Source organism: Neopelma chrysocephalum, unplaced genomic scaffold, assembly GCF_003984885.1.
Source record: "Neopelma chrysocephalum unplaced genomic scaffold, ASM398488v2 Primary Assembly neopelma1_69, whole genome shotgun sequence".
Classification (NCBI taxonomy): domain Eukaryota; kingdom Metazoa; phylum Chordata; class Aves; order Passeriformes; family Pipridae; genus Neopelma; species Neopelma chrysocephalum.
Window position 1 is genome coordinate 4949927 of NW_020897729.1, and position 12884 is coordinate 4962810.

The 12884-nt window shown below is 37.1% G+C and overlaps 2 protein-coding genes across 5 annotated transcripts in view; one reads left to right on the top strand and one right to left on the bottom strand.

Moving 5' to 3' along the window:
- Positions 1 to 12884, top strand: part of PEX5L (peroxisomal biogenesis factor 5 like) — a 108454-nt gene that overhangs the window by 88541 nt on the left and 7029 nt on the right. For all 4 annotated transcript variants that reach the window (XM_027685884.1, XM_027685886.1, XM_027685885.1 and 1 more), the window contains 7 exons: positions 457 to 552; positions 6960 to 7076; positions 8006 to 8149; positions 8968 to 9038; positions 10226 to 10423; positions 11722 to 11887; positions 12256 to 12413. In XM_027685884.1, the coding sequence (XP_027541685.1) occupies positions 457 to 552; positions 6960 to 7076; positions 8006 to 8149; positions 8968 to 9038; positions 10226 to 10423; positions 11722 to 11887; positions 12256 to 12413 (950 nt within the window). The remainder of the gene's footprint in view (positions 1 to 456; positions 553 to 6959; positions 7077 to 8005; positions 8150 to 8967; positions 9039 to 10225; positions 10424 to 11721; positions 11888 to 12255; positions 12414 to 12884) is intronic.
- USP13 (ubiquitin specific peptidase 13) overlaps positions 10788 to 12884 on the bottom strand; it is a 61918-nt gene continuing 59821 nt past the window's right edge. The window contains exon 22 of the transcript XR_003534672.1: positions 10788 to 10798. The gene's annotated coding sequence lies outside the window, so the exon portion shown is untranslated. The remainder of the gene's footprint in view (positions 10799 to 12884) is intronic.

A 12884-nucleotide genomic window follows, 5' to 3' on the forward strand; every position in this document is an offset into this window, starting at 1 on the left:
CTTCCAGTGAAATCTATGGCAAACTTGGCTCTCCAGTGTGATCCTGGAAGAAAACCTGAAAGAAAACTACAAAATGTACAGGGGAAGTGAGATGTTTTCTTCCTGGAGCGTAGGCAGTTGTAATGCAGGAGAAGGAACAATGAAGATAAAAGTCTTATATAAAATAGTCAGCTCTTTCCTTTTGTAGTCCAGCTCTTGCACTGCCTTTTCTTGGATGTCTCTTTGTCTTTCATGCACCCCGAGTGAAAAGAAAAATCTGGAAAAGATAAATTACTCTACTTCCCATCAGGAGTGATATAAGCTATGGTGTGAGAAAATTCAGAGGAATTCATGTAGGGAAACAACTACTTTTCCCCAAGAGAAAGGCTATTTGGGGCTCTGGACAATTGAGGAAATAACTCAGAAATGTGGCAGAGAGTCTATCATCCTTTTCTGATTTATTCTCTTATTTTTTAGGCACGATCAACTAGGGAGCAGCGTTGGGGAGCACCTCTTCTTTCCAGAAATCACTCCTTGGAAGAGGAATTTGAAAGAGCAAAGGCAGCTGTTGAGGTATTATTTCATTTACTGTTCCATTTTCAGCTAATGTTCTATAGATTTCTTGTTTATCTTGCAGCACAAGCATAGGAGAAAGTTGGAATTGGATTATTTAAAGCAGAGAAAAGACATAATTCCTGGAGTTTCTAATTTAAAATAGCATTTTATCTCATTTAAAAGAAAAAAAAACCAAACAACAAATAAACAAACACCAACCCTTAGCTATAAACTGAGATTAGACAGAACCAACTTTTCAAGCTCGATTTTTATTGCTATAGCAAGTGGGTAAAGAAAAATGCCCCATAAATGTAAGTACTTCCAGCACATGAAAGTAAAAGAGGGAAATATTTTTCCCCAGCAACTGAACGTGTGCACTCAGCTATTTAAGCTCAGACACAAACCAATTCTCTCCAGGGGAGCCTGAATTCAGAATCCCCGATAAACAGCACAATTACCTGCTGTAATGCAGACTGCACATGTAGCAGTAACCATGCACCATTTTCACATTTTTACAACAAGTGGCAGAGCATTAAGCACAGGAATATCCTTGTTTCCTGACAAATCAATTTGGTTTGAAAAGGGGAAGCTATTTGGATAGTTCTCCTGGTGCACTTTCATGGTTTTTTCACTGACTACGTTTCCAACATCTGAAACATCTCTTGAGTGTTCTCCTATATCACTAATCCCAACTGAAATCCTGATCCTGACTAGAGACGAGGTGGAATACAGGATTTTTTAAAAGAACTCAACAAAAAATTAGATATAAGCATCGATCTGGAGGATCATCTGGAGCATTGATCCATAAATGTTGTGGGTCCCATTGGTAACCCTGAAAAATCCTGTCACCACAAAGAGCCAAGACAGCTGCCTTCCACTGAGGACAGAATTTCAGGCTAAGTTATGTAACAGCCGCTGAAATGAATTTTTAGGGTGGAAAGGATGAGGCTGTGAAACCAATTCCTCAAAAGTCGTTATTTTTAGCATGAACTGAAGTCTCATTAGTCTCCAAACCATCTAGAACACTTTAGGGTTATTTGAGTTTCAATTTAAATTTTAGCCATGTGTTTTATTAGTCCTCTAACTTAAGTTTTTATACCATTCCAATTCCAGTGTTGGCAGTTGAACTATTCTAAATTAATATTGGTTGATTACAAACAAAACTATGCCTAATTCATATGCTGGCTTTTAGCTAGAAACAGAGTTTCCTTTTTAAGAAATTAAGCTGATTTGTAGGTTTTTTTTAATTATATGCTATGGTAGGAGGTATGGTTTCTACTATGGTTTCTTGGGATTTTATTGCACAGAGAAAAAAATCTTGTCTGAGCACACAAGGTTAAAATGGACACAAACAGTAACTAAGCTCTTTTATAAACTAAACACTGAAGGCATTTTTCTTGTCTTTTCTGCCTGCATTGCTTTTTCCAGATCAAGTAGGTTCTTTATAAACAACTGCTGGTGGGGCACAGAAGATGTTTTTGATGTCACACATCACACACATTTGCTCCTGGTGCGAAAGGAGAGACTTGTTTTCAAATTACCACTGCTTAAAATGCTCAGGGTGTTCCTAATTGCACTGCAGACTGATCCTGAAGGTGGGACATGATGTGCTGTAACCTGTGATGGCAACACAGGGAATCTGATGATGAACATCTTGGCATTAGTGGTTTAGCAAATGATGTCAGTACTGTTGCAATTGCCAGCAGCTGTGTGTGATGGGGAGTATCCAGACACTCAGAGAGAAAAATGAGTTGAGTCCAACAACAGGTTACAAGACATTATTGAATTACTTTATAGAGTAAAGTAAGAAGTATATATTTTATAAAAAAAAAAACAAACCTGCAGACTAAAAGGTCATTCTGAGGCAATAGAGACAGGTTGTTAAAATACTCTAAAGTAGTCTCAAAAACAGCTATTAAAAGGAATCTAATTAAATGTTTCCCTAACTGTGTAGCTGGCAGTCTAAAGTTATTCTTTTTGCTTAAAATACAACCTTGGACCAGGTAGTTAAAATGTAAAGGAAAGGATTCTTCAAGATCTTATAGAGCAGTTATTTCCATTTGCATATGAAAAGAGCTGAATTTTCATCCTAGATAAAATGAAATGGTAAGAAAGCTGGAGTGATTGAAATAAATTGGAGCCGATCTCAGAAAGATTAGTGCTTTCTTAAGCGGAGAACAGATACAGTTCAAAAATTCATTTTTTAGGTTTTGGATGTTTCTGCAATATTCTTCAATTGAGAAAGCTCCAAGTGGTAATATTAGCCAGAAAACTTATCAAGAAAAGGAAGCAAATCTCAGGTTCTTTGTGGCCTATTTTGAAAGGAATTAATTAACAATTCAGTAAATGAAGACACCAAACTTTATCCTCCACCCAGTATTCACTTTAGAGCTTTGGGAATGATTTTAAGATGTCAAACTTTGAGATTAATGAAGATTTGTGATGTAATTCTTTCTTCAGAAGTTTTAACGATACCTATGCCATTGGGGAATCTTTTAAGAATAAAGCAGTAAGTAAAATAGCTTTTCTATTAGAGAGGGTCCATATTCCCTCGCAGTGATTGGGTTCTTGCAGCCCTCACTACCTTTTCTATTCTTTTGGAAATTGAATTTGGGTTTTGCCTCATGTTTTTTTATCTTCATGATTCCCAAGTGCAGTAAGAACTATGTTTTAACATAATTTTCCTAATAATTAGCTCTTTTTTACCACTAATTGGTACTTTTGAATTTTTAAAAAATGCTAGCCTGGGATTCAGGTCCATCCTGTACCTATATTCCGTTAAAACAACTTTTTTATCATCTGCCATTCTAGTGGTGATAGATTAGGATAAATAGAAATAAAACCAAGAAAATGCAAAGACTTCCAACTGAGAAATGTCTCAGAGATGGAAAAAAAAGCAGTTTTGTTATTTTCTTATTCCACATTTCCCCCCATTAAACTGCAGATGCCACACTGTTTCATGAGCTTATGCATAAGAAATTTTGAGCTGTCCTTCTCAGTATCACTTTATTTACAACACAATGTCACTTGAACCATCTGCTGTATAATGTACTGTTGTAAAGCATCAGAACATATTACAGATAAATTATGTGACAATAGCAGGAAAAGATGGGATTAATTTCTTCTAGCCTAGGAACACATAGTCCAGAATCATCAGCTTTGTGGTTCCCATGAGTATCAGTGCTTTCTGTACCTACAGTGTTCCTGTCTCATTATTTAGACATCACTTCAGATGTGCCTGGGAACTAAGAACTTGAGTCACCAAGATGCATTTTATTTGTCACTCTCTCAAATCATGATGAGAATCTTTGCCTTGGTATATCGATTTTTGATATAATTTTTAATCTCTACATTTCGTTAAAACTTTCAATTTTCATTTTGAGAAGGTATCAGCTAAGGAAATCTTACCTGGTTAAAAGCACACGAGTTTAACTGTGTCTTTCACATCAAAGAGTATGTTGATGCAGTAATTCAAAGAAAAATGACAGAACCTTTCTTTGTTATGCATTGGTCAAAAAGGAATATTGCAAATTAATTTTTGACACTACAGGACAGGCAAAATTCTAAAAGTCATGAAAATAGGTAACTTTCTAATTTAGCCAGCAATATTGAAAAAGTGCACCCCCCTCCCCCTTTCACTGCATAATAGGAAGTAGAGAGCCTGGAAATATTTTGCCTCCCGTTTGTTTAACTGCTTCAGCATATTTTTGAATACTAAGAGTAAAAATAGCCTCTTTGACAAAATGCAGAATTTTCTGCTTGGAAGTAGTCAGATGGTATGAACATTTTTCCTGGTTGTCATTCCACTTAAGTGCTGCAGATGATCTGAGAATGTGTTAAATGTGTTCAACTGGTCTGAAAACATTTGGTACATCCAAAGTAATTCACCAGCATTAAGGCAGCAAAAACACTGAAATGAGGTTAATTGGCACCAGTGATGTAGCAGAGTTAAAATTAGGTCTAGGAGTGTTAGTGCAAAGCCAGATCTTCAGGAATGCTCAATATTAATTTAACCCTCCTGCCACTGAAGTCAATGAAAAAAATGCTACTAATAGCAGCTGGGATAGATGAGGCCTTCACCAAAGGCTGTGTGATGGTTACACTCCTCTTCCTCAAGGGCATTAAACTGCTCTGCTGCTGACATTGGGATTTGTCACAGCAGAATTACAGCATTTTATCAGGTGCCACGATCCAGGTGCCCAGTGCAGATTTGCCACACCAGTTTCAGAAACCCCCCATGTTGGATGTGCTCAGAACGCTGGAGCTTGGCCCAAACAAGCAAATCTTATCTCATCATTGCGAAATAACAGTTGGGTTATTACTACTTACCCCATGTCCAAGTAGTGTAGGATGAGTGGAGAGACATTACAGCAAAGCAGGTCTTCTCCTCATTGCATTTTCCCTCCCCTTTTGACTCACTGTAGGTGGACATCCAGCATGGCTACTTGAATGCACAATAATTCCATTGGCTTTTTACGTGGAGTATAAACACAGTGAACACCTGTGGGAATTAAAAATATGTAATTAAACAGCAGAATTTGAATTTAAGACCTAAACCCACTTGTATGCTTGCTTACTATGTGCAGAAATATGATTTGATATGTTTCCAAACCACTGATTCATAGGGAATTTCTCGGGGAAAAATACAAGTAAAAATTTAATAAAAACATCATATATATACATATATATATTCATATGTGCATTCATATCTATGAAGTTATATATTCATATATATAATTAATTCTATAACTTAATCTGCTTTAAAAAACATTACTAATTACTTTTCAGTAGTTTTATTAGTTTTAATTGGAAGGAAAGGGAAATTTCCACTCTTTCACTCACCCTGAATCTCAAAATTACTGCTAGTATAAACATGATCATGTAATTTTTATTTCAGTGCACTGTTAATTTGTACTGAGTGAGAAATGGTTGATAGAGGCATCTGTTGAAAAACAGGATTGTTTTAGGGATTCAGGTGCTTCTGGTCCTGGCTAAGAGTTAAAGAGGGAAGGACCTGATTCATTATCCAAGCCTTTTCAAAGCCTAAATGGACATTTCAGCACAATCTCATGACTATTTATAAGAATGTATTTCCTTCAAGTCTGGAATGAAAGCAAATTCTGAAGGTGTGCAACAGAGTGGTCAAGTGCTCTTTGCTTCTATTACCCAGAGTGAAATCTCCTCTCCAGGAGTGAATGATTCCCATTCAGAGGAACATTGCAGGTACTTCCACAATTGCATAATTCAGACAATTTTGAGTCCCCTGAGTGCTGGATATCAGGAGGCACATGCTTTCCTTTCTCCAAGTACCTAAGGAACTTGCAGCAAGTCCTGCAATCACAGACTAAGCTCCGTTTTTCAAATCATGCCTGGATGTGGAGCAGTAGCAAAAATGTCAGTCTTGTAAGAAATATTACATTTCTAACCTGAATAGAATCATTTGTGCTGTTTTCTTTGACATAAATAAGTTGGGAAACTGTGCCCCCAGTAGTGTCATTTCACTGAAGCTCTGGCCATGACCTTGCAGGAACTGGGGAATTTTGGAAAGGTCCCTAGTGCTGAGCAGATATTCTGCTATGGATCTGCTTTTTGGGGGCTTATGACTAATCTGTGCAGACCGAAATGGCACCTAAACTTGGATTCTCCCCTCTTTTTAAATCCCATTTCTGTTTTTTGGCATCATTTTCTAGTAGCCACAGTGGTTCCCTCTGTCTGGTCGTTGCACATCCTAAATCTCATTCTTTTTTTCATAATTTCTGTTTCCCTTGCATATGCATTTTCCCCTTGTCTTTGAGCTGAATGTTAATCTTACTATACAATTTTATAATCTCTTGTAGATTCCTCTCACCAGCACAGTACACAATGCAATATTGAGATTTCTCCACTATGTTAAAAAGCCCAATTTCTATTAAATCTCTTATGCAAACACTCTCTGTCTAAGCTTTGACATTTCCCTTTCACAAAGCTGAAAATGATGCCGAATATACCAAAGAGGGATGCTTGTTCTCTTTTAAATGGTTTTATCTATTGTTATTCTTTAGCATATGCACTCAGTTGAATTTTCTTTTTTTTTTTCTTTCTTTTCTTCGGTCAGAGGCTTGCAACATTCATTTCCTTCAAATTTTCTGTAACAATTTGCTGTTAGCATCAATAAGATGCAGTGTAAGCTGCTGCAAATCCTGCTTCAAATAGGACATACTCTGCCTCTGAGATAAAGAGTTTTCTGTTGACAAAATGCATTTCCAATGTAAGAGATGAAATTTAATTACATGAAATTCCAAACATGAGCTGTAGCATTTCAGTCAGTGTGATTATTAATAGAATTAATACCATTCAGCAAAATTGACAGACCACTGGTAGAAAGAAATTAAAAGCTTACCAGTTTGTTTTAAAGTTTTTGTTGTTCATTTTCTCTTTTCCTCTAGTCAGACACAGAGTTTTGGGACAAAATGCAAGCAGAATGGGAAGAAATGGCTCGCAGAAACTGGATTTCAGACAACCAGGAAACACCAGGGCAAGTCACCATCTCAACCATTGAGAAGGTAACACCAAGTTTTCCCATCCCTCCTGTGCAACACTAAGATGAGACTCAGCTATTTAAAGGATCCCAAGGAAATTCATTGGATGTGGAAGTTAACTTTACCCAAAAGAGTTCATCTTCTTTAATTGTCTGTGAGTGGGATAGATTTAAAAGACCTTGCCATAGTGAGAATACATTTAGACTTGCACACTGCCTGAATTATGCTGAAAGGTTCACAAAGCAAACTACTGGATTATGGGCAGTTTTGAAGACAGGCACCTAAGGAAGAGCACCAAATAAAAATATCTGGGCAGCGACATTCAAACACTGTTGAGCATAGAAATGACAGAGATTCTGTCTCTCTTCTTCATTCCTTCCATCTCACATTTTCATTTGATTTCTATTATGTAGCTGATATTAGCATACACCCTTTACACTGCAGTGACAAGAAGAGAAAAAGGCAAAATTTAAAGGAACACTAAAATAAACTCAGGTGCTTGCAACACTGTTCTGTATCTGGAAGGTTAATTGAAGATTTCAGGATTTTAACTGAGTGGACATGAGGTTACAAGCACTGCAGGGAGTCAGCTTCTTGATGTGTGCTCTTTACCATTCAATTGGATGTCCTGGGCTCATGACAGGTTCAGCTCTGCTGCTACTGCAGGCAGTGTGAGTTGCTGCCATTATCTTTGATGGGAGTAGGAGAGCCCACCATTAGTACCAGTAAGTGTCACTTCAGAGCTAAAGTAAAGAGAGCAGAAACATAAATGTCTGGTGGCATTTTGCCTTTTTACCCTTTTTGTAATTGAAATTCCATGGGGGGGTTCATACCATTTTCACAGAACAAAGGGTGTTTACATGCAGCTGGAAAATGGTGAGTCATTTAATTTTTTGGACTTGTCATTCCCTGCCACAGTGCTTCATCACGGGTCCATTATCTCTCTTCTCCAGGGTTATTATTTCCATACTGAGAATCCCTTCAAAGACTGGCCTGGTGCTTTTGAGGAAGGACTGAAAAAAATGAAAGAAGGTGACCTTCCTGTTACAATCTTGTACCTGGAGGCTGCTATTCTACAAGAACCCAACGATGCAGAGGTATTCACTCATGTGCCTTTTACTGACAAAGGGAACGGGGACTCCCTTTAGCATGAAGTGATGGAAGGATTTTGGGGTTCCAACTTTTGCTGGTCATGATTGCTAAAACAGATTAAATTCTAAGAGTTTTGAATTAGTATATGACTTTAAATAGACAGCAGTGAGTCCTTCACAGGATGAGAACCTGTTTTTGTAATATTATTGTTTGAAATACTTCAAACCTTTCCTTCATATCCAGATGTTTTCGAAGTATCTTGTAAACACTGCTGTTGTAAAGATAACATTTTTGATTTAATAAGTGTTGAAATTTTTTTAAAAGATATAAATTTCCTTAATATTGCTGTTTTCAACAAGTATACTCTTAAAGTCTGTTTTTTGTGAAAAATATTTACAGTGTAAGTATCTAGGGCTCTTTGAATGTACTGCTGCATTAAATTAAGCAGCAGTATTTCAAAAAGCAGAGAATCCCCAAACCCTCTAGAACCCTTAAATCTATACAACTTAATAATTCTTCATCATTTTCCATAAAAATCTACCAACATTTAAAATGTACAGTAACTCAAATCTAAGTAATCAGCATGTGACCATACACTGACAGAATACCCTTGCATTCATTGACTATAAATATTTACCAGGCCCAAAGACATTCAGAACTGTATTGATTGGTACTGTTGGTATCACCCTGTAGAAAAATCTGTAGTTAGTCCTTGACAGATCTGCTGCTTTTATCACCCCTCTGTTTAACAGTGATATTAGTTGTAACTCTGTTTGCAATTGGATATATATAACAAATATGAAAATTATGATTATTTTTGCAGGCCTGGCAGTTCCTGGGTATAACACAGGCAGAGAATGAAAATGAGCAGGCAGCAATTGTCGCCCTCCAAAGGTAAATGAAGTTCAGTGCTAAATCAAGGGTCTGACGAGTATTTGGTAATAGAGACCTGGGGATATTTAATGTCATTCTTATCTTGGAATGTGAAGCATTTATTTAGCTGAGTAAAGCATTCAGATAGATATAAAAAGTTTCCAAGTGACTTCAGAGGGTGATTAATATTTCTGTTTTATTAAATAAGTGCAATATTTAACCTAGTAATTTAAGTAGCTGCACAAAAGAAAAGTTACATGGCCTGATAAACTTGAATTAGGCATAATGCAAATGAAGTGCCTTTTTGATATTCTAGCCACTTAGCATGTTTTCTGTAGTCTGTCCTTTAATGAAGAGGTTTTCTTAATTGGAGACAGCTCCCTTCAGCTGCTAAATGCTAGACTGACAACGTTTTTAGGTCGATAGAGATGTGAAGATCACAGAATGCTTGTATGTAAAATATGAGTTCCAAAATATCAGCATTATTATTATCTTTGTGTAATGGGCTTTTATGTTTCCATTTGAAGCAATATTCAATTGCATCAGCACTGTTAACCATGAAGTTATTTCATCTACGGATGCTCAAACTTATTTATATGTAACTTATGAGCTTACCTGGATAGAAATGCGAGGGGTTGCCTGATTTAGGGCTTGCTCATCCCCAGTTTTCAAACAAGCAACAGCAATGTTCACAAAATAGATGAGATTCTGTTTTCAGTTAAGTACATAACCAGGGAAAGACTGCTTGATGTGATTGTCTCCAGCTTTGTCAGAGAACAACTGAGAAATCAGGATGACTGTGAAGATTCATAGAGATGGAAAAAATTTTGGCTTCAAAATACTTTTTTGTAGAGCTGAAAACTGTATTAAACTGTTCGCTTGAAATTAGGTAAAGCTTCTCTTTGTTTACTAGGCAGATGTTACACAAATGAATCTACCTACAATTCCTCATAGTCAGAAGGATGAAAACAAAATTTTTATGTGGAGTTTTATGTACATATATGTGCATGCACAGCAATATGTGGCATATGTGTGTATACACGTGCATAATGCACTTATACAAAAATAAGATAATGTCCCTTTTCACAAGTATTATTGGGTAGATCTTATTTGTGTGAGTGGTTTTCTTTACACGGCTTATTTTGGAAGAATTCAAGAATTGTGTTTGGCTACAAAAATATTTCGATACATTTTTATTTTCTGCCCAGGTGCTTGGAACTACAGCCAAACAATCTAAAAGCTCTGATGGCCCTGGCTGTAAGTTATACCAACACTGGCCATCAACAGGAAGCCTATCAAGCTCTGAGAAACTGGATAAAGCAAAATCCAAAATACAAGTATATAGTGAGAAGCAAAAAAGGGTCCCCAGCGCTTAACAGGAGGATGTCTAAGACAGCAGATGAAAGGTAAATGCAGTGTAAATCCTGATGGTGGAAATTGTAACATCACTGGAACTGATGGTACAGGCTGTGCCTCCTTGCTCTGTATAAATCCAGCCTGTTCCTTGTAATGGAATACTCAGTGTCTCTAGTGGCAGGAGTGGGAAAACAACATAGGACATTTGGTTTAGGGACTGAAGGCTTTATCTCTTATGCCACCTCTGGAAGTCAAAAATAAAATAAATCATAAAACAGCTACAAAAATATGCTTCTCCTCAACTCCCATCACGTTCCTCTGACCCTGCCTCCTGCCTCTGTAATCCCACATCCTGCACCCTCATTCTTCAGCTGCTTCCACATCCATACCAGGCCTTCATCCTCCTCTACATTTGTGTGTTCTTCCTACTTTCATTGTTTCTCTTATATCCCAATCGAGCCACTATGATCGAGGAATGAGCCATTTTGCAGTGTGGTGTGGCTTCAGTTCTCTGAAAATACTGGGAGGTGGCATCTGCTTGTTTGAAAGCCGTTCTGGTTCTAACCAAAGAGGTAGCATGTCATTTTATTTGTCTTCAGCTGGCATCCATTTTAAATAATGGAATAATTTATGAGTTGGAAGCCCTTCGTCATGATTTCATGAGGTCAATAAACAAGTACCTCTGGACAGTGAGATGCATGATAAAGTCATTAAAGGCATAAACATGATTTGCAGAACTAAAACACTCAGGCTATCTCACTGCTTGTCATTTTGAAGACAGGCCTTATGTTTTACCCTTATCACTTACAAGTCCTGGGTTGACAAGATAATTGAGCATGAACAAAAATAAAATATGCAAGTTCTGCTTAATTGCTAAGTGTGTTATTCTACTTCAGCTTCATCCCGCTGACATCTGGTGCTGTCAGTGTAAAGGTTTTATGAAGCCTACAGTGGGCAGAGAAGCCTTGTATTTTGGCATCTTTCTTCAAAGGCCTTGGCTAGTCACTTATCTATTCCTCTTAAGAATACTACTATTTTTGCCAGTAAAGAATGCTTTTATGTCCTAGAAACTCATGTAATCTGAATTGTTTTAATAACCCTTCATGTCATTCACTTGGGTTCACAGCTGTATTTCATTTTATAGATGAAATTTTTATTCCAGTCATGAGTTTACATCACCACCTCGAAGTAGATCTTTGCTGTGATGAAGAAGCTTATTTACAAATTTTAGGAATATATCACTCCTGACAAAGCCACTACAAGGATTTTAATTTCCAGCTATGCAATCACTATTGAAATATTTGTAAATAACTGTATGATGGATCTTTATTTTTTCACCCTTGTCTAGCTCATTACTCGAAGAAGTAAAGGACTTGTACCTAGAGGCTGCTCACCAGAATGGTGATATGATAGACCCTGACCTGCAGACAGGACTTGGAGTTCTTTTTCACCTGAATGGAGAATTTAACAGAGCAATAGATGCATTTAGTGCTGCTTTAACTGTTCGACCAGAGGTACATTTTTTACTTCTACATTTTAAAAAATTTAGCTCTACAGGCCATTTTCCTTCTCCTGTCTCGATCAGGCTGTTATTAATGAGATGTCACTTCCGCCATTAAAATTTCAATACCTGAAATAGAAACGTTAATTACAAGACAGCCCTGTTTAGAAGCAGATTTATACCTGTCCAATTTCTAGCTGTGGGCTGATTAATTGTAGTAGTTATATAAAGTTGCCTGTGAACACGAGTCAGAACCTCACATTCTGTGTCAATTAAGATACAACACTGTTATTTTCTGCAGTCCTTCTAACTTTGCAAGCAAAAACGAGCTATTCTGTCCCTTTTTGACATGTACAGTAGAAAAACTCATTTTCTCACCAGGACTATACGTTATGGAACCGTCTTGGAGCGACCTTGGCAAACGGGGATCGCAGTGAAGAAGCTGTCGAGGCCTATACACGCGCTCTGGAAATACAGCCTGGCTTCATTAGGTCCAGATACAATTTAGGGATAAGCTGCATCAACCTAGGGGCATACAGGTAAGTTAAAAAAATGTGTACACAGAAGGTCAGGGATCACAACTACCAAGTGAAGATTCATCTTCTGGCTGGAGCTATCTAAGAAAAAAAAGTAATCAGAATATAGCTACATAATCTCAGCTGTTGTAAAATTTTGTCATTAGTTTTTATGAAGTACTAGCAAAGCAATGGTACTTTTCTTATAGCCACAAATTCTGCATAATAAAACTACCCAAGCTGCTTAAGCATTTTTTTAGCTTTAAGCGAAAGTACTGTTATAGTCAGTGAGATTGTTCTCACACTTCAACTTAGTCCTGTGCTTAAGAGCATTTGTAAAAGAAAATATAAGAAATATAAATATAAGAAAATAAATTTCAGTTAAACTGCTTCAAGTAGTTAATGTCATCAAAGACACTTGCAGTATATCCTTCAGGACTGAAGGGTGGTATTCCAGCTGTCAGGTTAAGACAGGTAAGATGATGGGGAGCTAGG